At 46.5% G+C, this 24208-nt stretch overlaps 8 protein-coding genes across 8 annotated transcripts; 3 read left to right on the top strand and 5 right to left on the bottom strand.

Annotated features, from left to right (window-relative positions):
- Window positions 1-862: 862 nt before the first annotated feature.
- On the bottom strand, window positions 863-6536 carry N7495_005251 (uncharacterized protein; the record flags this gene model as incomplete). The annotated part of the gene is made up of 2 exons (XM_057207902.1): window positions 863-5475; window positions 5549-6536. 2 exons carry the CDS (start codon window positions 6534-6536, stop codon window positions 863-865), a joined length of 5601 nt encoding a protein of 1866 aa, XP_057061676.1.
- A 675-nt stretch (window positions 6537-7211) lies between these two features.
- On the bottom strand, window positions 7212-7607 carry N7495_005250 (uncharacterized protein; the record flags this gene model as incomplete). The annotated part of the gene is made up of 1 exon (XM_057207901.1): window positions 7212-7607. The coding sequence occupies one exon, from the start codon at window positions 7605-7607 to the stop codon at window positions 7212-7214; it is 396 nt and encodes a 131-aa protein (XP_057061675.1).
- A 476-nt stretch (window positions 7608-8083) lies between these two features.
- N7495_005249 (uncharacterized protein) lies at window positions 8084-8437 on the bottom strand (the record flags this gene model as incomplete). Its single annotated transcript, XM_057207900.1, has 1 exon — window positions 8084-8437. One exon carries the CDS (start codon window positions 8435-8437, stop codon window positions 8084-8086), a length of 354 nt encoding a protein of 117 aa, XP_057061674.1.
- Window positions 8438-8833: 396 nt separating this feature from the next.
- Window positions 8834-10342, bottom strand: N7495_005248 (phosphoinositide binding protein ATG18; the record flags this gene model as incomplete). The annotated part of the gene is made up of 5 exons (XM_057207899.1): window positions 8834-8876; window positions 8934-9795; window positions 9847-10006; window positions 10066-10220; window positions 10288-10342. 5 exons carry the CDS (start codon window positions 10340-10342, stop codon window positions 8834-8836), a joined length of 1275 nt encoding a protein of 424 aa, XP_057061673.1.
- Window positions 10343-12830: 2488 nt separating this feature from the next.
- Window positions 12831-15185, top strand: pps1 (tyrosine/serine/threonine protein phosphatase PPS1; the record flags this gene model as incomplete). Its single annotated transcript, XM_057207898.1, has 5 exons — window positions 12831-13617; window positions 13674-13760; window positions 13811-14719; window positions 14770-14890; window positions 15059-15185. 5 exons carry the CDS (start codon window positions 12831-12833, stop codon window positions 15183-15185), a joined length of 2031 nt encoding a protein of 676 aa, XP_057061672.1.
- Window positions 15186-15853: 668 nt separating this feature from the next.
- On the bottom strand, window positions 15854-18251 carry N7495_005246 (mismatch repair ATPase MLH1; the record flags this gene model as incomplete). Its single annotated transcript, XM_057207897.1, has 4 exons — window positions 15854-17539; window positions 17597-17863; window positions 17920-18099; window positions 18150-18251. 4 exons carry the CDS (start codon window positions 18249-18251, stop codon window positions 15854-15856), a joined length of 2235 nt encoding a protein of 744 aa, XP_057061671.1.
- Window positions 18252-18494: 243 nt separating this feature from the next.
- N7495_005245 (uncharacterized protein) lies at window positions 18495-20625 on the top strand (the record flags this gene model as incomplete). Its single annotated transcript, XM_057207896.1, has 3 exons — window positions 18495-19095; window positions 19152-19403; window positions 19460-20625. 3 exons carry the CDS (start codon window positions 18495-18497, stop codon window positions 20623-20625), a joined length of 2019 nt encoding a protein of 672 aa, XP_057061670.1.
- Window positions 20626-21094: 469 nt separating this feature from the next.
- On the top strand, window positions 21095-24062 carry N7495_005244 (proteasome regulatory particle base subunit RPN1; the record flags this gene model as incomplete). The annotated part of the gene is made up of 5 exons (XM_057207895.1): window positions 21095-21236; window positions 21319-21383; window positions 21441-21605; window positions 21671-23983; window positions 24036-24062. The coding sequence occupies 5 exons, from the start codon at window positions 21095-21097 to the stop codon at window positions 24060-24062; spliced, it is 2712 nt and encodes a 903-aa protein (XP_057061669.1).
- Window positions 24063-24208: the final 146 nt, after the last annotated feature.

Here is a 24208-nt window from a genome sequence, read left to right as displayed (position 1 = left end):
TATTCGCAAAAGAGATAAGCTAGATCCCCATACTAATACGATACAGATATCTCGCGTTTCTATTTTTAACATCTTACGATTGAGGGCAGGAAGAATACCGACTGAGCCGACAAGCTTTCCTCAAAATGTGCCAGTCAATTTTCCACATGCCATATACAGATCAGCACTTTACGACCGAAAATTGCGTATGTTTCGGTCCAATAAAAATCTAGTCAAAACTGGGATTTTGGCGCGGTGCCTGCCATGTTGGAGCGTGAATACATGTTGATATCAATCCAATTATTTGACCATTTGTTCCTTCCTAAGTTTTATCGACCTTGATGCATATTACTGATCAAGATGTCCAGTACAGTTATCCTTACATGCTACTTATACGTGGCTACAAGCGTATCATTGCGTTGTCGGCATTCGAAATATGCTCTAATTTTTGGAATGCTTTCCTGGATGCCAAATCGTAAGCACTGGTCAGTTGTGAATAAATAACGGATGACTCACTACGGCTCTATTGAAGATATTTTCTTTTTTCGGAGTTTTTCCATAATGGACCAAATTCAAATTTCGACCCCTTCTAAAGAAGCAGTCTGAGAGAAGTCATATACCCATTCTCAGAAACCCACAAAAGTGGTGTCCGGCCATCTATATCCATTAACTTAAGGCCCGCCATTGTCTTAAAGCCCGCTCCAGACCCTGCTCACGGAGTATCTTGACAACAGTCTCATGTCTATTCTTAGAAGCCAACAATAGTGGTGCCTGGCCATCTTTATGAACAGGCCTCAACGGATTCAATCTTTATTCTTCTATCCTTACCTCAAGATCCGCATTCTTCTTAAGAAGTAGCTTGACAACAGTCTCATTTCCAGTCCTAGAAGCCTAGAATAGTGGTATCTAGCCATATATACTTTGTCTCAAAGTCCGCACCCTTCTCAAGAAGCAGCTTGACAACAGTCTCATGGCCATTCCTAGAAGCCTGCGATAGTGGTGTCCAGCCATATTCTGTATCCTTTGTCTCAAGATCCGCACCCTTCTCAAGAAGCAGCTTGACAACAGTCTCATGGCCATGTTCAGAAGCCCGCGATAGTGGTGTCCAGCCATATTTATCCTTTGTCTCAAGATCCGCACCCTTCTCAAGAAGCAGCTTGACAACAGTCTCATGGCCATTCCTAGAAGCCTGCGATAGTGGTGTCCAGCCATATTCTGTATCCTTTGTCTCAAGATTCGCACCCTTCTCAAGAAGCAGCTTGACAACAGTCTCATGGCCACTTTCCGAAGCCCACGATAGTGGTGTCTGGCCATATTTTGTATCCTTTGTCTCAAGATCCGCACCCTTCTCAAGAAGCAGCTTGACAACAGTCTCATGGCCATTTTCCGAAGCCCACGATAGTGGTGTCTGGCCATATTCTGTATACTTTGTCTCAAGATCCGCACCCTTCTCAAGAAGCAGCTTGACAACAGTCTCATGGCCATTTTCCGAAGCCCACGATAGTGGTGTCTGGCCATATTCTGTATCCTTTGTCTCAAGATCCGCACCCTTCTCAAGAAGCAGCTTGACAACAGTCTCATGGCCATTTTCAGAAGCCCACGATAGTGGTGTCCGACTATATGTATCCTTTGTCTCAAGATCCGCACCCTTCTCAAGAAGCAGCTTGACAACAGTCTCATGCCCATTCCTAGAAGCCCGCGATAGTGGTGTCCAGCCATATGTATCCTTTGTCTCAAGATCCGCACCCTTCTCAAGAAGCAGCTTAACAACAGTCTCATGCCCATTTTCAGAAGCCCGCGATAGTGGTGTCTGGCCATATTCTGTATCCTTTGTCTCAAGATCCGCACCCTTCTCAAGAAGCAGCTTGACAACAGTCTCATGCCCATTCCCAGATGCCCGCGATAGTGGTGTCCAGCCATATGTATCCTTTGTCTCAAGATCCGCACCCTTCTCAAGAAGCAGCTTGACAACAGTCTCATGGCCATGTTCAGAAGCCCGCGATAGTGGTGTCCAGCCATATTTATCCTTTGTCTCAAGATCCGCACCCTTCTCAAGAAGCAGCTTGACAACAGTCTCATGGCCATTCCTAGAAGCCCACGATAGTGGTGTCTGGCCATATTTTGTATCCTTTGTCTCAAGATCCGCATTCTTCTCAAGAAGCAGCTTGACAACAGTCTCATGGCCATTCCTAGAAGCCTGCGATAGTGGTGTCTGGCCATATTCTGTATCCTTTGTCTCAAGATCCGCACCCTTCTCAAGAAGCAGCTTGACAACAGTCTCATGGCCATTTTCAGAAGCCTGCGATAGTGGTGTCCAGCCATATGTATCCTTTGTCTCAAGATCCGCACCCTTCTCAAGAAGCAGCTTGACAACAGTCTCATGGCCATTCCTAGAAGCCTGCGATAGTGGTGTCCAGCCATCTGTATCCTTTGTCTCAAGATCCGCACCCTTCTCAAGAAGCAGCTTGACAACAGTCTCATGGCCATTCCTAGAAGCCCACGATAGTGGTGTCCGACTATATGTATCCTTTGTCTCAAGATCCGCACCCTTCTCAAGAAGCAGCTTGACAACAGTCTCATGCCCATTCCTAGAAGCCCGCGATAGTGGTGTCCAGCCATATGTATCCTTTGTCTCAAGATCCGCACCCTTCTCAAGAAGCAGCTTAACAACAGTCTCATGCCCATTTTCAGAAGCCCGCGATAGTGGTGTCTGGCCATATTCTGTATCCTTTGTCTCAAGATCCGCACCCTTCTCAAGAAGCAGCTTGACAACAGTCTCATGCCCATTCCCAGATGCCCGCGATAGTGGTGTCCAGCCATATGTATCCTTTGTCTCAAGATCCGCACCCTTCTCAAGAAGCAGCTTGACAACAGTCTCATGGCCATGTTCAGAAGCCCGCGATAGTGGTGTCCAGCCATATTTATCCTTTGTCTCAAGATCCGCACCCTTCTCAAGAAGCAGCTTGACAACAGTCTCATGGCCACTTTCCGAAGCCTGCGATAGTGGTGTCCAGCCATATGTATCCTTTGTCTCAAGATCCGCACCCTTCTCAAGAAGCAGCTTGACAACAGTCTCATGGCCACTTTCCGAAGCCCACGATAGTGGTGTCTGGCCATATTTATCCTTTGTCTCAAGATCCGCATTCTTCTCAAGAAGCAGCTTGACAACAGTCTCATGGCCAGTCCTAGAAGCCTGCGATAGTGGTGTCTGGCCATATTCTGTATCCTTTGTCTCAAGATCCGCACCCTTCTCAAGAAGCAGCTTGACAACAGTCTCATGGCCACTTTCCGAAGCCCACGATAGTGGTGTCTGGCCATATTTATCCTTTGTCTCAAGATCCGCATTCTTCTCAAGAAGCAGCTTGACAACAGTCTCATGGCCATTCCTAGAAGCCTGCGATAGTGGTGTCTGGCCATATTCTGTATCCTTTGTCTCAAGATCCGCACCCTTCTCAAGAAGCAGCTTGACAACAGTCTCATGGCCACTTACCGAAGCCCACGATAGTGGTGTCTGGCCATATTCTGTATCCTTTGTCTCAAGATCCGCATTCTTCTCAAGAAGCAGCTTGACAACAGTCTCATGGCCATTCCTAGAAGCCTGCGATAGTGGTGTCCAGCCATATTCTGTATCCTTTGTCTCAAGATCCGCACCCTTCTCAAGAAGCAGCTTGACAACAGTCTCATGGCCATTTTCAGAAGCCTGCGATAGTGGTGTCCAGCCATATGTATCCTTTGTCTCAAGATCCGCACCCTTCTCAAGAAGCAGCTTGACAACAGTCTCATGGCCATTCCTAGAAGCCTGCGATAGTGGTGTCCAGCCATCTGTATCCTTTGTCTCAAGATCCGCACCCTTCTCAAGAAGCAGCTTGACAATGTTTCCAAGCCCCATATACGAGCATATCATGATACCGGTGATTCTGTCTGATGGTATTCTCTCTTCTGACTCCCAAAACAATTTAAACCAGGCTGACCAAGCTCTTGAGTCCGGGGAACTTATGCGTATTGTGGCAGACGTGATATTTCTATCAGTAGCAATGCAAGCTTCGCGGTAATGATTGCCCCATTCCAGTGCAGAGTATTCGAGAAAAGGATGCATTTGCTTTTGGAAAACATCTTCTCCCACTATTTCCGTGGAAACTTTTTCATTGTTGAGCAGATCGAGGTAAGCCACACAAATTTTTGCCAGGATTCGATGTGAGTCTTTGCTAGCAAAAGAATGCTGCCACAATGGACATGAATGGTTCATCACAGGTAATAGCATATCTGCAGCCAAAAACTCCCGAGCACTTTGATGGAGTAAATAAATCCTATCATGATAAACCGAAACAAATAGCCCACATGATGTTCTTAGGCGTGATATAAAGTCTACTTCTTTCTCTAAATCGAGATCATCGAAAGACTTTGTTTCATCATCAATAGCCAATGCAACATTCATTTCAGAAATAGTCATTGGGCGCTTCGCTACAAGTATAATGCTTAAGGCTTGGCGAGCCAAGAGTTGGTCTTCCGATCTATCGAGGATTCGCTCATATGCATCATAGACGTTTTTCGGCAGACTTGCGAACATGCGATTGATTCCTTTAATTGTCTTTACGAAATTCCTTCTCTGGAGGTCTTCAAACAGAAGGTATATCCAAAGGTATGTTCGATGAACAACTTCACTTAACTTAAGAGCTAAGTAAGCTTGAACATCACTTGAGAGGCCCTTCTCATTTGATAGCTGACTCACTCGGGATTGGATGACATGGCCAATTTCTTTACTGATAGTTTCTGACTCTTCCTCTCCTGGAATATGGATAAATGGGAAATCATCCCGAAGATCTCTGAACTTGTCAGTTATGCGATCATACGGGCGGCTTGTGAGAAGGAACTTCAGTTTCCGGTTATCCGACTGGGCCCCATGAACTTGACGCTTGATGTTCAGCATAAGGTCCCTGAATTCTGATTCAGCGCATTCGTCTAGAGCATCTAGAACAACGATCACAGGTGTAGCCTGAGGATCTTTTGTGGCCTTTTCAAAGATACTCCAAAGAGATCCTATCAGTTTGACCAGAGTCTGCCCGTTTTTCTGGAATTCCTCTATGGCATGCTTGATAAGAGATGGGTTATTCGAGAATAGCTGGTGGAGAATAGCGCAAATTGCTTGGCTAACTGTATTCTGATCTTGATCCTTAAAAAAGAAGTAGCAGATGATTGATGACGATTTCGTCAGTATATCATCAACAAGGTATTTTGCCAAGACAGATTTTCCACAGCCGGGATCTGCGGAGACCAGCAATGGTCCTGAATCTTCGTTCAGCCATTTCTGGAAATGGTCATGGTTAAGAAACCACTCGCAAGTACCCTCAACTCGAGTTTCCACTCGGTCCTTATACCATTCGTATCCCGTACCTTCGGTATTTGTGGGATGGCGAAACAATTGAAGACATTCTTTTTCCTTTTCTGAAAGCGTATGCTTAAAAATATCCTCTTGTAGCGCAAGCTGCTTCTGTGCAACTATATCGAGGCCTAATAAAATAGCAAAATTAACACCGAGGAACATAGAGGTTACACTTCACGTTAAACTAACTAGACAGAGCATCACCAATTCTCTTCTCAGCCTCAATTCTGTTTGGGTGGACCCTAAGGAGTAGGTCTTTTGCGTAGGCTGCGGCCACCATTGCTGCATACCCTTGCCACTCCTTGTTCTTATGTGAGTCTGAGTAGTCGCATATTCCACGAATCACAATACACGGAAAATGGTTCATGAGCCCCGCGGCTTCCATCTCGAAGCAAAGGACATTTCTTTCTGCAGCAAGTCTATCCCGAATACAGGCATCCTTCATGAGCTGGTTTGAGGAAGCAATAAGCCCATAGTGAATCGTTGGATCATCCACATCGTCTGATCGTTCTTCCCGTCTTAGTAGGCGAGATAGCTCATCTCCACATACCACCAGACAGCTGCCATCATTGTTCTCAGGGTGGACAAATTCGCTCCGATATAACCTGTCACTGTTCCGGTCCGGGTGCTGGTATTTTTTTCGTAGTCTCGGCTTCTTCTCCAAGATACTGTCAATAGATTCTTGAATCTGATGCCCGTCGCTCTCGTAGTCACTTTGCAATACGTTGAGGGCTGTCCTTAAAGATACCGGTGACTGGTTGAGAACTCCTGTCGATTGGAAACTTTGATTTTGGATGGTTTTGCCAAAGTCATACTGGAAAACGCCTCCCTTTCCATCGCGGGAAGCACTAACCACCACATCCCCCAGGCGAATATCACGTTTTGCACTCGGTGCACCGCCACCGATGCCGACCATCAGACCGACCTTGATGTTTGGAAAGCTATGCAACATGTCTTTTGCTACACCTGTTGCAGAAGATAGACCGTACTCCCCATCGGGTAAGACTGCAATGACGACTTTGTGCTTTCCAATAAGGCCTACAGCATAGGCGTTATTGTCAGCTGGAGCTAAATCTTCTGGTACTTGGTGCTTTACATCAAGAAAGTTTTGTGCCGCAGTAAATTCCGTACTAATGGCACAGATCCATCCGATAGTGTATTCCTTGGGGTCAGACATCGTGGCCAGGAGTTGGTTTTCCGGAAAGTAACTTTGGGCAGGTGCTTCGTACCTGTGATGGTGGGCAAATCTAGAAGTTTCATGTATCAACTGGCGACCGCTGCACAGAAACTATGAACGACGACAGAAACAGAGGAAAGATTCACTCACATCTTATGTGAGATTCTCGCTGAGAGAGGGGTAAGTTAAAAATGGATTGGTTGGCTGATACGAGCTGAATGAGGCAAAGCCTGTATGCAACTGTCGCCCGATGTGACAGCCAATCATGGTGAATAATTCCCAAATGTAGATGCGGTGTTGATCAACGATGGGGGAGAATCGCCGGAGGACTGACTGGAAGATATACCATCTATGCACTCTAGAGATGAGAGAAAGTGTGTGTGTGTGTGGTGTGTGTGTGTGAGAGAGAGGCAGCTGACAGCGAATATTGCAAGTTGACTGGTCTCCAGAAAAATATTGTATCGCAGAAAAACGTGGCCGCAAATATAACTATTAAGAGAAATCCTAGGTGCACCATGCTCAGAACTCTATTAGAATAGAATAGGAAAGTCAAGAAATGGAAAAGAAAATCTTTCACGTAGGATAAGGTGATTGATTTAAGCTTACTACACAGTATCGACAACAATAGAACTAACGGAGACAATGAAGATAAAATGGTCGAATTTATGCTATAGACTAAGCTTCCTTCCTCGATACAAGATGTGTATAGAATTCCGCAATACACTCAGCCTCACATAGTCTGAACCTCTTTTCTAGTTCCGCGCCTTTGAAGTCATCAATATGGTCTACTGTAAGGTTCTTATTGGTATGTGTTTTATGCGCAACAGCCCAGAGAGCCATGGCTCGCAAAATCGGGAGCATGACTAGATCGGTGTTGAGATCTAGCCCGTACATCCACGCAGTCAACATTTCCTGTTCATGCAGCAGATTGGGAATTTCCTGGTTGGCGTGAGCTTGCTGGCCGATGATGGTTGCAGCAGCATCTTTTGCCAAGACTATGGTAGTGCCTCGGGCTTTAGCTTTGATGAATTGCTCCCTATCATGTTTTGCTGCTGCACCCGCAAGGGACATTAGGACAGGTTAGAGTCGGGGAGCTTTAAAAAAAGTCGCTATCGACTCTCTTCATAGTCAGAATCCATGAAGTCATCGATGCTCGAAGCGTATTATCTTTGGAGTCGATGAGGGGATTGGCTGTTTCGATTAAAGGGTCGTAGATAATGTTATGCGCGCCAACGCCTCCACTTGGTTTTGGAGGGGTCTCGGGAATGAATTCATCGTCATCGAGGAGAGCAAGGACTGGCGACGGAGCGTAATCACTGTTTGTGTGTGCAGCAAGGATCTCCGAGTGATAATTTATAGGGTTCGTGGGAGGAAATGCTTCTTGAAGTTGTACATATGGAGGTGGGTTACTCGGCTCATCTTGAGCGTACTCGTTTGAAAAATGCTTATGCCTTAATGGGTTTGATTTTGATGGAGAGCGACTTCTGGGCCTTTTCCTGCTCGGTGCAGTATCACGAGCGCTGCGAGGAAAATGCTCCGCGTTGTATTTATTGCTCCCAATTTTCGAGAGTTCCTCTAGCTCCAGAATACGCGTTGCTCAAATCAACCTTGGGTGTTTGACAACCACTGTTGATTCCAGCATTGAGATTCCTCAAGGCCTGGATCGCGTAGGTGCTGTAGCCGATATATGCGTCAAATAACAGAACTTGCGATAACGATTTAAGAAGCATAAAGTGCAAAGAAGTGCCTGTGATGGGCTTGGCACTGGTCGGTTGCACGTTCATGAGTACTTGACTTGGGCTGTTGATCTGGAATTTGAGGTGTGATAATCTTCTCTTCTCCGATGAGTCGAGAGAGGTTTGCTCTAGACTCTGGTAAACATCCGGTGGAACCTCATTCATCGATATATTTACATTACACCCGAGACATGTTCGTTTATTATTAAGCTCATATTGCTCAAGATAGTGGATATCAAGCGTCGCAAGTAGTCAACAAGAGAAAACCCCGCCAGCGAGCCTAGTAAAAAAGGAAGATCAAACACGACTCATATCGCTGCAATAGAAAGCGAAAAACGCGAGCGCTCGGATAAGGGGGGAATCTTGGTGAATCTTGGTTGGAAAAAGTGAGTAGAGGGGAGATCCGTAAAGCCATGCGGATGAAAGGAGATCCATAGTAATGGACGCCGAGTTGCAATGTCCGTGGATGGAGCAAGGCGATGTAAGAGTGATTATCGTTCCTTTGTACATCAAAGGCAAATAGAGAGGAACCGTTATAGACCTGAGGATCGTAGTCCTAATTCAATACTCCATCCCACCCAGTCTGTCTGTTGAGTCGATAACCCTAAGTAGAATTAGCATGATATGATATGATAATAAGAGAATGACTTCTCAGACATACGAATACTGTTTGGTGAGGGTACCCTCTCCGCCCTTGGACAAGTCAATGTTGAAAACATAAAAGTTTCCGTCACTGGTCACAACCATGACTTGGGGAGTATTGCTGCTCATTGCTACCACACTTCGGAGAGTACCGGCACTATTGCTTCCAGCTGCCTGACTAGTTCGGGGCAACTTGAACCATGCAAAATCACGTGCCGGCTCCCACATCTCACTCACGCCTTTGGGAAGGTAGCCGCCCACCTTAGCAGCCACTACTCCTCCAACATTCTGGGATGTCCGGCGGATCATACCCATAAAGGTGCCGCTGTGCTTTCTAGGTTCTAAATCGGAGCTCTCCTCCCCCTCTTCATCGTCACGCAAATTTCCAAAATGACTTCCTCGGACTGATTGGTCACGACCTATTGGAGAATGCGCTGAAGAGCCATCAGATGACGGTCCTTGTTGACTTAGTTTGAAGAGATGGATGGTATCGGTAGATGAGGAGACGCAGAGAAGAGTCGATGTGGTGTTAAATGACATGCTGAAGATTTTGGATGGCATAGAACCGCGTCGGAACTGGTACAGTTTGTGGCCATCAGGAACCGAAAAGACACGGATGATAGTTCCTTTATCTGAGGCAGTTGCAAGTAGAGTTCCGTCGCTGTTGAGGGTAATGCAGGCTAGTGGAGACCGGTGAGCTTCAATGACGTTGATAGCCTCGAGCTTCAAAGAGTCGAAAATTAGGACGTCTCCATTTGTAGGTGAGACATGAGTCGTTCCAGGCGGAGCATGGGCTGGTTGCTTGACTGTCGCGGGGGCTTTTTGCGGTAATGGATATGCCATATAGCAATTATCGGATGATGGAGCCAAGGTGCAAAGAGCTAGTCAATAAGAGTCAGAACTTCTCCTCGTGTAAGGATATATAGACATACCATTAGGATTGGGGGATGTGTCGATTGTCGATAAAAGCTTCATAGTCTGGATATCATACAGGTAGATTTGGTCCTCCAAAACGATGACAAGTCGTTTGCGGTTAAGCCTGACGGCCAAAACAGTAGTCGGGAAAGTTAACTCGCATATTGTGCATTGGCGCTATAGACAAAGCTATCAGTTAGACACATATTGGCCCTTTGAGGTAGACTCGAACAAACCTTTGTGTTTGTGATCTGTAATCGACGGGGCGAGAGAATAAGTGCGACCAAAGAGGTCGAGAAGAGCATCTCAATCAAGGCAATATTTCCCTCTTTGGTTTCATAGCTCTTGGCGAACGGGTCTGTAGTGAATATTCGGAAGCCTTTGGAGGTGGCTGGTATATGTTAGATAAGGCATTTATTTCCACTCAATCAAATGGTGGAGCTCAAGAGGTATCTCACCTACAGCCAGGTAGCTGTAGTCCTGGTTGAATGTCACGAAGTTCATCGCCATCATGAGATCGATGGTATGTTTCAAGTCGCCGGGGTGGAGCCGATGATTAACCCCGCCAAGGGAAGGACACAAATTTGGGGCTGGGCCAGGGAAGGATTGCCTGTCAGATAGTTGCTCAATCCCTGTCGTCACACGCACGCGTGATTTGATCAAGACAAAGTACGGCGCCGGGTGGAGTAGGAGGAAAGAGCAGGATTGTTGATATGGGGATCCATGAGGAACATCTGCCAGGTGAGCCTTTCGTCATAAGCTCACCGCCCGGGATAGTTTCTTATCGATAAGGATATTTATCGAGCACAGATCTATAAAAGTGATTGCTCACGGTTGATTAAAAATGGATAGCCGATATACTACACCGGTAGGCTAGTAATATTATAAACAGAACATCAACTATGGGACATCATTCTAGTAACTCTAATTTAATGTGGCGGAAACATTTTCCGGAGCTTACCTGGAACTTAGCTAGGTCAGGACAGCATCATAAGCGGCACAGTATTATGGCACAATAATTTAAAGCGTATAATCACATGGAAGCTTTCACTTGAGGAGGTCTCCAGAGTCCTGTATGGCTTAAATCAAGGGTGATAAACTTCCATGTGAAACTTGAACTTCTTGGGATAAAACTTAGAGCCTTAAGTCCTTTTGAACATCCCAGTTTTTAGCCACTCAGCTCTCTCCAGCATTCAAGTCTGTTATGGATCTGATCTCGAGATCATCGATGGTTAAGACGCATTAAACCTAGGTACTAAGGGCCTAGATCTCAGGCAACAGGTACGGAGTACGTAGGTACCAAATGAGAGAATTTAGCGCCATGTACCAAGGTGAATATCAGGTAGCCACAACGCGTCTTCTACTTCAGGGTTTGTTCAGGTAAGAGCCAAGGTTTTAAGAAAAGAAATTTGGGTAGTTACACGGGTCAGGCGGTATTAATTACGATGAAGCTCTCATATGGTTGCTGCTACTTGAGTTGAATAACATCGAACGTGGTGTATCCAAGTTTCAAGTACTCCGTATTCCTGTGTCCACCCGACGAGGTGCAGGATTTACATATCATAGGTCTTTTATAAACTGTCGATCCTGTGAACGCATTTGTTCCATGTATGCGGACGGAATAGGTTATTCTACAGCTAGGATAAAAGTTGTTCGTCTCGCCATCAGCGACAGCAATGGCGTTGTCTCCTAAAACACAAAGCAAGTCTTCGGGTAATGAAGACGGGTATCCCCTAGGTGTGAGAAGTCATTGATCATTTGAGTAAGTGATAGGTCTCTCCGATGGCTGAATGATGGGAAATATCGGATGAAGATAAGGGCCCAAAGATGAGCCTTGCCTAGTATTTATCTTCTCGTTTGTGTATGGTCGAGATAGCAAGTGCTATGCGAGGGGTCTACCAGTAAGAGCCCCGCCATCTTGTTGTGTCACGTTAATATCTTGGGGTTGCTTTTGGGCACCGGCTCTGTGGTTAGGATCGTGGTAGGACATCTCTTGGGCATCTGCATAATTAGTCTGACGAATAGGGTGATGGACGGATCACATGGGGGGGGGTTCTTATATATATATTTTGTCATTTTCATTGCTTACCAGTATCCATCGGGATTGTCCCAATGTGAAATGGTTGAAACAGCATGTACTCATATACCGGGTAGTTCGTACTCTGTCCTGAATCCATTTCATTATAATAAATTGAGTTTGTAGGCGTTCCAAGGAAACCGGAAAAGATACTTTTTTTTCTTATCCAAGTTGTATGTGCGGGGGAACGGTTTTTGGCAGTAACACGATTCGTCAGTATTGGGATGAGTTGGAGGCGCTAAGTGGAGCCAGTTTGAAGGTCTCAAAGCCGAGTGGATAACAGTTCGGAACCAAAAAGGGATATATATGAATCTCATCGTCATTGAACTGGATCCTACCAGTGATTGGTGGCCAAGAAAGGGTTAGTCCATGGATATACCCGAGCGCAACGCACTGATACGGGTACTACGGGGTGAATATGAAGTTCAAAGATATCTGATATCTGATCTCTGAGATGGAGAAAAGAAGGAGGCGCAAACTAGATCCATACAGTGGAGATCTGTGGAGTTGGGAAGTTCCAAGTCGAGTGGAGGAGTTCAGATATGACGAACATATGGGCCGATAAGAGTGTAATCATCTCAGATAGACTGGAATGTATTTTATTACTTAAACCTTCCATTTGTACTCCGGCTCATTCATACCCCCCCCCCCTTGCGTGACTATTTTCTTATTTTTTAACCCTCTTCCTTCCCTTTCTTTTTGACCTGTTCTAGTTCACCTCCACTCCACCTTTATTCTTCTACTCCATTTAATCAAATCTAAACCGTTCATATCTTAACTAAGGATTTAAATACTTATTACACGCTGTCTTGTAAAAAGGATGGAATCGTGATATCTCTACCTTTATTATCCTACAACAATCGATGGTATTGTTCAAACACATCAAACCACCTGAACACCCGTCGGCCCTTTTTTTCTTCCACAATGACAACCGTAATTGTTCAACAGCAGCATTCTCTGCGCCATTCAACCCCACCTCCTACATCTCCCATGGCTCCATCACTTGCGGTCAATGCCGTACCTCGACAAAGTCCAGTCTCGAGACACTTGCCTGTGTGCCCCGCGGGACCTTCGCCAGAGTCATCTCCAGAGTCTTCAAGTTCTCCATTTTCTTACCATTCGTCAGATTCTCAAGATTCTGCCAAACCCTCTTCACTTCTTATCTCCCCCGATCAATCAACTCGCCTGACACCTGCTTCATCACCGATATTTGCCATCGATGCCGAAACTCTTTCTGCCGCACTCAATCACCAGGCATCGCTGCCTTTGCCTGATCCTGAACAAATGTTCCCGTGGATTCACGGCCTTCATCCCGACAACCACCTACAGTTGGGTTTCTTCTTGGGCCGCAAACGTGGTCATCGGGTTCGTAGAACGCCCAAGTGCTGGCGAGGTATCACATTGGTCAAACTGGGCGGGGACCTGCGCAAAGCGCGCATTAATGGTGCTGTGGGCCCTGATGAGGTGATCTCCATCAGAGACCGCTTTATGGTTGCGGACGGGCTGTTGGAGGGATTCTCTGTTCGGAACTTTGATATACAAACCTCCAAAATGGCGACCTTGTCAGATATCGTCATCTACGGGGAGGATAGTGTCCAACAATCGGAACTTATCAAGTTGGCAGAGAGGTTCGGAGTGGCTCAGAAAGCCTGGCAAAACAAATACGATCCTCTGCACGAGCACCCACCTTACAACTGCTTTGTGCTGACGAGTGCGTGTAGACCTGAAATATCATGGACTGATATCTAAATGCTGATGTGAATCTAGGCTCCTTCACCGATTTTGAGAAGAAGTTCCCACATTTGGTGGCTGTTAATTCAATGGGTGAGACTACCGGCCAGGTCACCGACTTTGGTAAGTACTAGTGGGCCCTTGCTGGTTTCAATTACTAACCTTTTTTGTAGGTCAATGCGAAAAATTTGAGATGCGTAGTATGGCGAAAGCGTCGGAAATCTCAAAAAATGTCTGGCTTGGTCCGACGCCTGACTGGATGTTGAAATCAGGAGGTGAAGCATCAAAGGAGGTTACATACGACCTGATGATTGAAACAAACGATCTGTCTAGCATCCCTGGTCCTCGATACCTTTCCATGATTGATAAAAAACTTGAAGATGGCCCCCAGCGCATGGATTTCCCCTCTTCGGGCGCTATCGTGCTTCCATCGGAAAAATCAGAAAATAATCGAGAAGTGCAGGACCTCATCTCCACCCTTCGTTGGATTTACTACCTTGCCAACCCTGATGAGCCTGCAGAGGCACAGGAAAAAGACAGCGGTATGGGCCTGAGCATCAGTCACTCGGAATTGAAGCCACGCAAGGTGCTCATCCATTGTCCCGATGGATACACAGAGAGCTCATTGCTTGCTGTTGCATACTTCATGTTTGCTCAAAATGTTCCCGTTCATGAAGCTTGGATGAGATTGCATTGTGAAAAGAAGCGAAACTTTTTCGCTTATCCCATTGACATGCAGCTTCTGAAGCTTGTTCAGCCTCGTATTCTGCAGGAATCTCCGGCTCCAATCACTTCCAACTCTACGCATATCTGGGAACCTAGCTGGTTCGGTACTGTAGACGGTTCCTTGCCCAGTCGCATTATGCCATACCTTTACCTTGGTAATATCAACCATGCCAACAACCCAGAGATGTTGTGGGAACTTGGAATCCGGCAAGTTCTGAGTGTTGGTGAGCCGTTGAATTGGAGCAAGGAGGAACGTGCTGTTTGGGGACAAGAAAGTCTGTTGTACATCGATGATGTACAAGACAATGGTATCGACCCCCTATCCCCGGAATTTGCTCGATGCTTGAAGTTTATTGGTAAGAAACAATCTTGAAATCTGCTCTGTACTTGACTAATTTTTCTGCAGAAAATTGCAAGCATGATGGTAGTGCCACACTGGTTCATTGCCGCGTCGGTGTTTCCCGGTCTGCCACCATCTGTATTGCTGAAGTGATGCAGGCCATGAGCCTCTCGTTCGCTCGAGCTTAGTATGTACCCTTGATCGAAGATTTGAGTTCCTATGACACTATGACTGACTTCATTCTAGCTGCTTTGTCCGTGCTCGACGCCTTAATGTGATCATTCAGCCTCATTTACGCTTTGTGTAGGTCACTTACCCATAGTTGGCGAGAATAGAATCTAACATGACCTCACAGTTACGAGCTTTTGCAATGGGAAGAGCTTCAAATGCGCAAACGCAAAATTCCTCTCAAACGTGAGCTAGAGTGGGCATCCGTCTGCCACGAGATAGCCTTGCTCAACAAGCCATACGCAAGGACCTAAAACATAAAAGGGTACTTCCACCCACCCGGTTTGCTTCGCTTCATAGCGACGATTCCATGCAGCCGAAATCTTTCAATTCCTCCTTTACAATTTTTTTATTGCAGTCAAATACCCGAGAACATCTTCTCTTTTCGCATTGATTTTTTCCGGATATTATTCGGTTGGTTTTATTTGATGACCTTTATGCTATGACCTCTACAAGCAAGACGACTTCAAGGGGGATCTTTTTTCAAGTTCGGCGTTTAGGTGAATGATTCACCTTTCATGCTCATAACATTTCACTGGTGTATGGAACAAGACTATTTTTCATTCCTCACCTCTTTGATCCTTCAGGGCTTTCCCATTTTCCTTCATTCAATATTTTAATTTCTCTATATGGATACCATTGAAGTCTATCTACTTGTAGGGTCCCATCTTCAGTTGTTTTTCTTCATAACATTACCTGGTGGCCATTTTCCTCTTCTTAAAATTAGCCATTCAGAATCGAGTAGACTTCACATAACCCTTTACAGCTAGGTAGATTTATCTATCTTGTATCGGAAGTTATTGATACTAAAGCTGCCAAGGTAGACTTTGCATTGTGTTAATCAAGCTCTGGAAATATGGATCAATTGATGTTGTCCATATTTGAAGATACGATCCATTCAGTACAATATTACTCCTGGCAGCTAGCACCGCTCAAACACCCTATAAAGACCCTTGAGATCAGCGACCTCTACCACACCACGCAGCATCCGGGATGTAGCCACCAGCCTCGCACGCAGCGCCGGGAAGACATCATACTCCAACATCCGAATCATCTGTGCCCGTCGTGTGACAATGAAGACATCTTCCTCAATCGCAGGGACATCTGGATTTGAACTCTCTGCAGATTTTGACGGAGAAACAGGTAACTGTTCCGGTGTATAAAAGGCAGCCAGCTCACGCAGGAAAGTGTGGAAACAGTCTTCCTCGTTAGACCATTCCACGTACGGACCCAGTCGAAGCAGGAATCTAGGTAGCTTCGCCAGCGAGGGAACGTATCCTTTTAACAGTAGTGGTATGGTGAGTAACTCGCCATCTGCGCTAACCTTGAGCGAGAAGTATTCGTCCAGCATCTCCCGACGCTCAATGAGAGTACGGGCAACGATTTCCGCAGCGTCAGAAAATATATTCTCGGCTTCTTTGTCGTTACAATTATGGTTTTGTTGCTCTGCTTCTGCTCCTATTTGTAGGAGATCGACAAGTTTGGGTGGTGGTTCGAGTTTTATGGTGCCGAAGTTCCCGAAGTCTGTTAGTCCGACTTGGTAAAAGAATTCATTACATGCGAGCCCGTAATCGACTAGGTAGAGCTTTATGCCAGATTGTATTGCTGCTAGACGTCGTTGCTCGTCCACTACCCCCACGTATGTGTGCGATGCAAACATCTCTGTAAGGGTGTTGTGCATTGTGGTGCGGACTATGCTGCGGAGATTTTTGACTGAGGAGAGGGCGATGCGGAGGGGTTGTCGGTCTGTGGTCTCGTACTGGAGGCCGTCATCTGGTATTGGCTCTGCATTTCCAGATTTGTTTAGTCCATTTAGTGAAGGCGAGGAAATTGCGACTGGTGTAAGCATGGAGGTGATTTTGCGGACTTTGGAGTCTGTGCGGACCAGGTTGTTTTCATATGGTTTTTTGACTGTTGCTGGTGTTTTGGGAGTGCTTGCTGACTTTGTATTTGTCACTCCATCTGAAGAGCCACCGTTATCAAGTTGGATCGTTTCAATGGTCTGCACTCCCGGCAAGAGACTTTGCGTCAGGAATGTGCGGCTTGAGTCGACCTGTACAAGCTTGGATCTGATTTCAGTGCAAACCATGTCGACGATTTCGTCCTCATTGAGGAAGTTTACCTCTCGTTTCGTTGGATGGACATTCACATCTACGCGATGCGGCTCGATCTCCAGATCAAGATAAACAAAAGGATGTCCACCCTTGGGTAGAAATGTGGAATAAGTCTGCTCGACAGCACGTTTTATAGCCGTTGACTCTACGGCACGGTGATTGATAAAAAGGAGAATTCCCGTCTTCTTGACATGATAATTCGCATTGGTCGCTAACCCGGAGGCACGGAATCCAAGCTTTTCGTCTAATACTTTGAACTCAACCAGTTCGCTTGCAACTGCGCTACCATGAATCTGGCGAATTCGGTCGATGGTGTTTGCACTTGATGGTGTCGAGATGCTGACTCCAGAATCACCGTGCTTGCGACAAGAGAAGGCAACGCCGGCGCAGTGCACAGAATACCGGCCAACCACATCGAGGATCTTAGCATACTCTTCGCTTGCGGAGCGAAAGGCACGACGACGGGTGGGAATATTATAGAATAGATCTTCGACCTTTTCATGCTTTAGTACCAACCTTTCTTGGATCATTGGTATTCAATTTTTTCTTACCGTGATCTGTGTTCCACCCCTTCCAGCTATCGCCTTGGGAGATGCACTCTGCCCCGGTTTTGCAGGGACCAGTTTTCCAGCACCGTAATGTGCTCGCCAGGCACAACTTGAGCCAGCGGTCTTTGTGGTCACAGTTAAATGGGCAATATGACTGATACTGGCGAGTGCTTCGCCTCGGAAACCGTATGTACCGATTGAAGAAAGATCTTCAAAATCCTTGAGTTTAGATGTTGTGAATCTCTCGCAAAGTATCGGCATGTCATCCCGCTGGATAGAGTCAGCAAGTTGTATAATTCCTGAAAACACAGGTCCGATTCACTTACATCAATGCCGTGCCCATTGTCTGTGATTTGTAGCAACTTCAGTCCTCCCTCCTTCACTAGAACCTCAATCGATGTAGAGCCCGCATCAACGGCGTTTTCGATGAGCTCCTTCAAGGCGTGCATAGGAGCCACAATAATCTCTCCGGCGGCGATCTTATTGACGACGTCGGGATCTAGAGCCTAGAAATCAACTTAGTAGGTATACAGAGTGAGGTAGTAAGCGATCATACCTTGATTCTCTTTGGCTTGGCAGGCTCTAAGACTTCAACCTCGTCAATAGGGCGCTTCGTGCCACGAAAATCTGATGGATCTATTTCCATCATGTCTTCCATCGTGTTTAAAGATCCTCCTCGCGTTTTCGTGTCGTGAGTGGAGTAGGTAATAAAGCGGGCAGCATTGGCGATAAGGATAAGGCGATAAGTACATCATTGTCTGTGGGAACGGCACTCCGCAAGAAGACCCCCTTTGCTCCGAGGATCATCTGCATATTCTGTGCCCCGGGCAGCTTTCGATTGAACACGGCTATTCTAAATGTCCTGAGTTGATATTGTGGCTCCACTAGAGCCGTTCATGCAATGGTGCGCGCAAAGATCCCTCTAGACGTCGATGAAGAGCTAGGCAAAAAGGACGACGACCATCGAGTTTCTGAGAAGACCCGCTTTCGATCTATACAAAATGCGAAAGTTCCTCGCCCTCGGCGAATCATCATCGCACTAATTGCCCTTGTGTTTCTCTATGAATTCTTCAAGAACATGCCAACCGACCTTGCCCCAGCCATCGAACGGTACAACCCCGAGTTAGCGAGACTGAGAAACGAAGGCTTAGGGTATTCGTCACCCACTAAGCCAAAACCCGAGATTCCACTACAGGCGCAGGAACAACCACCGGGATTTAATAGCGTGGGTAGCTCATCGTATGATGGGAAGATCAAATTCAATGAGCTGGCTCATTCTCTTCCACATAAGAAGCATGCGGATAATACCCCTAGCCAAGCTGTTCTGTTTGCGGGCTCCAACCTTCGTAGTGTCTCGGATTTGCTACCACTAGCCTGTCGAATGGGGCGAGAAAAACTGAATCGCGTCCATTTTGTCGTGATGGGAAAGGAGGAAGTATCCATTGAGGGTATTAAGCAGGTTAATGGAATTACAGATGAAGAATGTCCTATAGTCTGGCATGGTTAGTTTTACCTCTGCCATATAAAACACTCATAAATGCTGACCTCGTGTAAACAGACGGTAGACCAGACTTTGCGGCCCAGTCTACGAACTCACGAATAGAACGATCAGTCGCTAGTGCTCTCGGATTTCTACACACATACATTGCCCCGGAAGTCATTATTACCCAGCAACCATCATGGGAGGACAATTTCTTCTGGTCAGGACTTGCGGCCCATAAACGGTATACTGGCACTCAGCACATCGCTCTCCCGACTGCTTCGAGAGACCTGATGTGGATCGCCTCTATTGATAGCACCGCTCTTCAGTGTAAGAAATTTACCCTACCACATCTTTTCGACTTAAGGCTAACGAGCTTGGAACAGCTTGGAATGACATACAAGTTGATATCGTTGTCCACGACACCGAATCATCGGGATCCTTGATTAGACTCATCCGATCATTGGATGCCGCTGATTATCTTGGATCACAAGTCCGGTTGACCATAGAACTTCCACCATCGGTAGACTCGCAAATTCTCGGCTTTTTACAGCACTTGGATGGACTTCGTCAACTCTCAGGACGAATCGCTATCAGACGGCGCATTCAACCACACTACATGGACCCGGTAGAGTCCTCTTTCCGGATAGTGGAAGCCTTCTATCCCATAAATCCCAACTCATCCCATCTGCTTATCTTGTCTCCGCAGGCGGAGTTAGCCCCGTCATTTTACCACTACCTCAAGTACAACATCCTCACCTATAAGCAGTCTGCTAATGCACAGCTGCATCACCAAATATCATCGAATCTATTGGGAATTGCACTGGAACTGCCATCTTTGAGTCCCTCAGCTAAGAATGAGCCGTTCAGTCCCCCGGAGCTGCGATCTACTTTCAACTCGGGCAAAACCGAGCAGGAAAATTTTCCATTATTCCTCTGGCAAGCTCCAAATAGCAATGCCGCTTTGTACTTCGGTGACAAATGGGTTGAGTTCCACTCATTCCTGTCTAATCGTCTTGAAGTCCTAGAGAGCAAAGCAAGTGTTCTCTCTCAAGAAAAGCTGATATCCAAACGGTATCCAGCTTTCATGGAATATCTTCTGGAAATGATGCGCTCTAGGGGATACTACATGCTTTATCCCTCCTTCCCAGGTCTCAGAGCATCATCCCTGGTGACAGTCCACCACGAACTGTATCAGCCTCCAGAAGAGTTTTCTCTCGATCCGAACTCTGTAGATTCGGCTCAAACCATTGAAAGCATCGAAGATACAGGCCAATCTCTTGAGTTACAGACAGATGAAATTGAGATATTATCATCAGATAAGCCCTTGGATCGTGTATCGACGATTACACCTCTCCTTGACACTTTTGCATTGGGCCTCCCGGATGTTAATTCCCTGTCCTTGCTTTCTTTTGACGGGGGTCTGTTGACAGTGGAAGCGCTTACGCGACAGACCAAGGAGTATACAAAGTACTTCCAGGTGCACTACGGAGGCTGTTCAGAGGAAGCACTGACTTCCAGCAAATATTCCTCGCCATTATTCTGCCTATGAGCGTGATAAATGAGGTGGTGATCTAGTGAAAATATGTTCTAGTCTTGATTTGATTTAGCGTTTGATGTTTCAAATATCCGTGACCTCACTTGATCTCGCAGTATCGAATGAAAAAAGCTGCAGTAAATCGTTTTGTAAAATTGCAGGTAGTGAAATCTGTCAACTGGACTCTAGAGTCTTGAATTTTGAAGTTTGAAGGCATTATATTTTGGTTACTTCTAGGTTGATTTCTATAGAACGAAATGGAAAACAATCACGAGCGGTGAATTCAGGCAGAATTATGTAATCCGGGAGCTGCACCAAGCCCGAGCTCTTGTCTCAATCACCAGCTTACAATCACCGCGTTAACCGCAATCTGCACACCATCTTTTCTTTTCCTTTGTGCCACGCACTAAAATTCATCTCGCAAACTCGAGTTTTTGTCCATTATTCCATAATTCAAAGACCTGGTCGCCAGATACCGTCAGAAATGGCGAACGAAGGCGAACGGTCAACTTCCGCTGACAAGGGCAAGGGCAAGGTTGATGATGTTCGCGAGCTGAATGGCAAGAAGCCTCAGAAGGAGAAGAACACTGTTGAGGGTAAGAAGAATGATGATGAACCCCAGGAAGGTAAGTTACGATGAGAATAACAGAGCTGGCCATTTGGTCTCTTCGCTGTATAGTGTTTGAACTGAAGCTAACGACCTCGAAGAAGAACTCAATGAGGAAGATCAGCAATTGAAAAATGAGCTGGAGATGCTTGTTGAGCGACTAAAGGTATGATTCCGACAGAAAATCATCGATGACGTTAATGCTCACACCTGCCTGCGATAGGAACCGGACACCACCCTTTACGGACCCGCCTTGGATGCCATCAAGAACTTTATCAAGACCTCAACTTCATCCATGACCGCAGTTCCAAAGCCCCTGAAATTCCTCCGACCACACTACGATGATCTCGCAGAGCTCTACGAAAACTGGGCAGCAGGCACAAACAAGGTTGGTTCGAGGACTAAATCATCAATCGTTTCTAGGACTAACAGAGGCTTTTAATTTATTTTCAGGACTCGCTAGCCGATATGTTGTCCGTTCTTGGTATGACCTATGGAGACGAGAATAAGCCGGAGACGCTCAAATATCGCCTTTTGGCCAAGTCCGAAGATCTTGGCTCATGGGGCCACGAATACGTTAGGCATTTGGCTCTGGAGACTGGACAAGAGTATCAGCGCCGGTTAAATGCAGAGAGTGAGACACAGGACCTGGTAGACCTTGCACTGTCCCTGGTGCCTTACTTCTTGAGCCACAACGCCGAAGCAGATGCCGTCGATCTTATGAGTGAAATGGAGATTATTGAGGAGCTTCCTGGTTTTGTCGATGAGAACACTTATGCTCGTGTTTGCTTGTATATGGTCAGCATGGTCAACTTACTCACTTACCCCGAAGACCAGCAGTTCCTCACGACAGCTCACGAGATTTATGTTCGCTACAACAAACTCTCCCAGGCCATCGTCCTCGCTATTCGTTTGAACGACATTGGACTTATTAAGAGTGACATCAATGCTACAACTGATAAGGCTCTTAAGAAGCAAATGGCCTTCCTTGTCGCGCGGCAACAGATCTGGCTTGACTTGCCATCCGATGGTGAAGAAGACGAGGCTCTTGCAGATTGTCTCAACAACATTTCCATCCCGAAGCATTTCAAGTCTCTTGGTAAGGAACTTAACATTCTGGACCCCAAGATGCCCGAAGATATCTACAAGACACATCTGGAAACCAGCCGTGGGGCGGGTCTCGCCAACCTCGATTCGGCTCGGCACAATCTGGCTAGCGCTTTTGTGAACTCTTTTACAAACGCCGGCTTTGGCAACGATAAGATGATGCTTGTGGAGGGCGAGAAGGGTCCTTGGGTATGGAAGACGAAGGATGACGGTATGCTATCAACAACCGCATCGCTGGGCATGCTTCTCCACCGGGACGTTGAAATTGGCTTGGACAAGATTGACAAGTTTACCTACGCATCAGAGGACCAGGTCAAGGCTGGTGCTCTGCTTGCAATTGGTATCCTAAACTCTGGTGTTCGACTTGACTCTGATCCGGCTCTCGCTCTCTTGAGTGACCCTGATAACCTTGATGCTAAGACTGTACCAATGCGTGTTGCATCCATCATGGGTCTTGGTCTCGCCTACGCGGGATCTAACAAGGAGGAACTCCTCGATGTCCTTCTCCCCATTGTAGAAGATACTTCTCTTGATATGCAGCTATCTGCAATGGCTGCTGTTTCGCTGGGTCTTATCTTCGTTGGCTCATCAAATCACCAAGTCAGTGAGGCGATTGCGACAACATTGATGGATGAGGATCGCCAGAAGCAGCTTAAGGATAAATGGACACGGTTCATGGCCCTTGGTCTCGCCCTACTCTACTTTGGCCGACAGGAGGAGGTTGATGTTATTCTCGACATTCTGAAGGCGGTCGACCACCCCATGGCCAAACCCACTTCCGTCCTTGCCTCTGTTTGTGCTTGGGCTGGAACTGGTACTGTTCTCAAGTTGCAGGAGCTCCTACATATCTGCAACGACATTATTGAGGAAAAGGAGGAAAATAAAGGCGATGAATTGGTTCAGTCATATGCTGTTCTAGGATTGTCACTCATTGCTATGGGTGAGGATGTTGGCCAAGATATGATTCTCCGTCAATTTGGTCACCTCATGCACTATGGCTCTAGCAACATCCGCCGAGCTGTGCCCCTCGCTATGGGTCTGGTTAGCGCTAGTAACCCCCAAATGAAGGTTTATGACACCCTGTCACGATACAGCCACGACAACGACAACGATGTCGCAATTAATGCCATCTTTGCCATGGGTCTTTGTGGTGCGGGCACCAACAACGCTCGTCTAGCACAACTCCTACGGCAACTGGCAAGCTATTACCACCGTGACCAGAACACTCTGTTCATGGTCCGCATTGCCCAGGGTTTACTGCACATGGGCAAGGGCACAATGACTCTCAGCCCCTTCCACACTGACCGACAGGTTCTATCTCGTGTGTCGGCTGCTGGTCTCCTTACTGTTTTGGTATCTCTCATTGATGCCAAGCAGTTCATTCTTGCCGAGCATCACTACCTGCTATACTTCCTTATCACCGCCATGTTCCCTAGATTCCTCGTTACTCTTGACGAAGACTTGCAACCCCTCAGTGTCAACGTTCGCGTGGGTCAGGCCGTTGATGTAGTTGGCCAGGCCGGTCGTCCAAAGACGATCACTGGATGGCAGACTCAGAGCACTCCAGTTCTGCTTTCTCACGGCGAGAGAGCCGAACTGGAAGACGAGCAATACATTCCACTCAGCAGCATACTTGAGGGTTTGGTAATTTTGCGCAAGGTAGGCAGCACCCTCTCGTATTCCCAACAACGGTCAACTAACATAGTTTTAGAACCCCGACTGGGAGAGCTCCGAATAAGACAATCCATCTGTAGGCCACTTTACTTACACTCAGTGTATCTGTGTAAATGGTTACTCATCATCAGACCTAATGTGTTGCGAACAACTGAGAAATAGCATCGATCTTCTTACTCTACAATAGTTGTTCACCTCGACCGACTCGGT

The sequence above is a fragment of the Penicillium taxi genome (genome assembly GCF_028828555.1).
Source record: "Penicillium taxi strain IBT 34144 chromosome Unknown utg000004l_segment0_segment0, whole genome shotgun sequence".
Lineage (NCBI taxonomy): Eukaryota > Fungi > Ascomycota > Eurotiomycetes > Eurotiales > Aspergillaceae > Penicillium > Penicillium taxi.
Note: the sequence above shows the minus strand (reverse complement) of the source record. Positions and strands in the feature narration are given on the sequence as shown.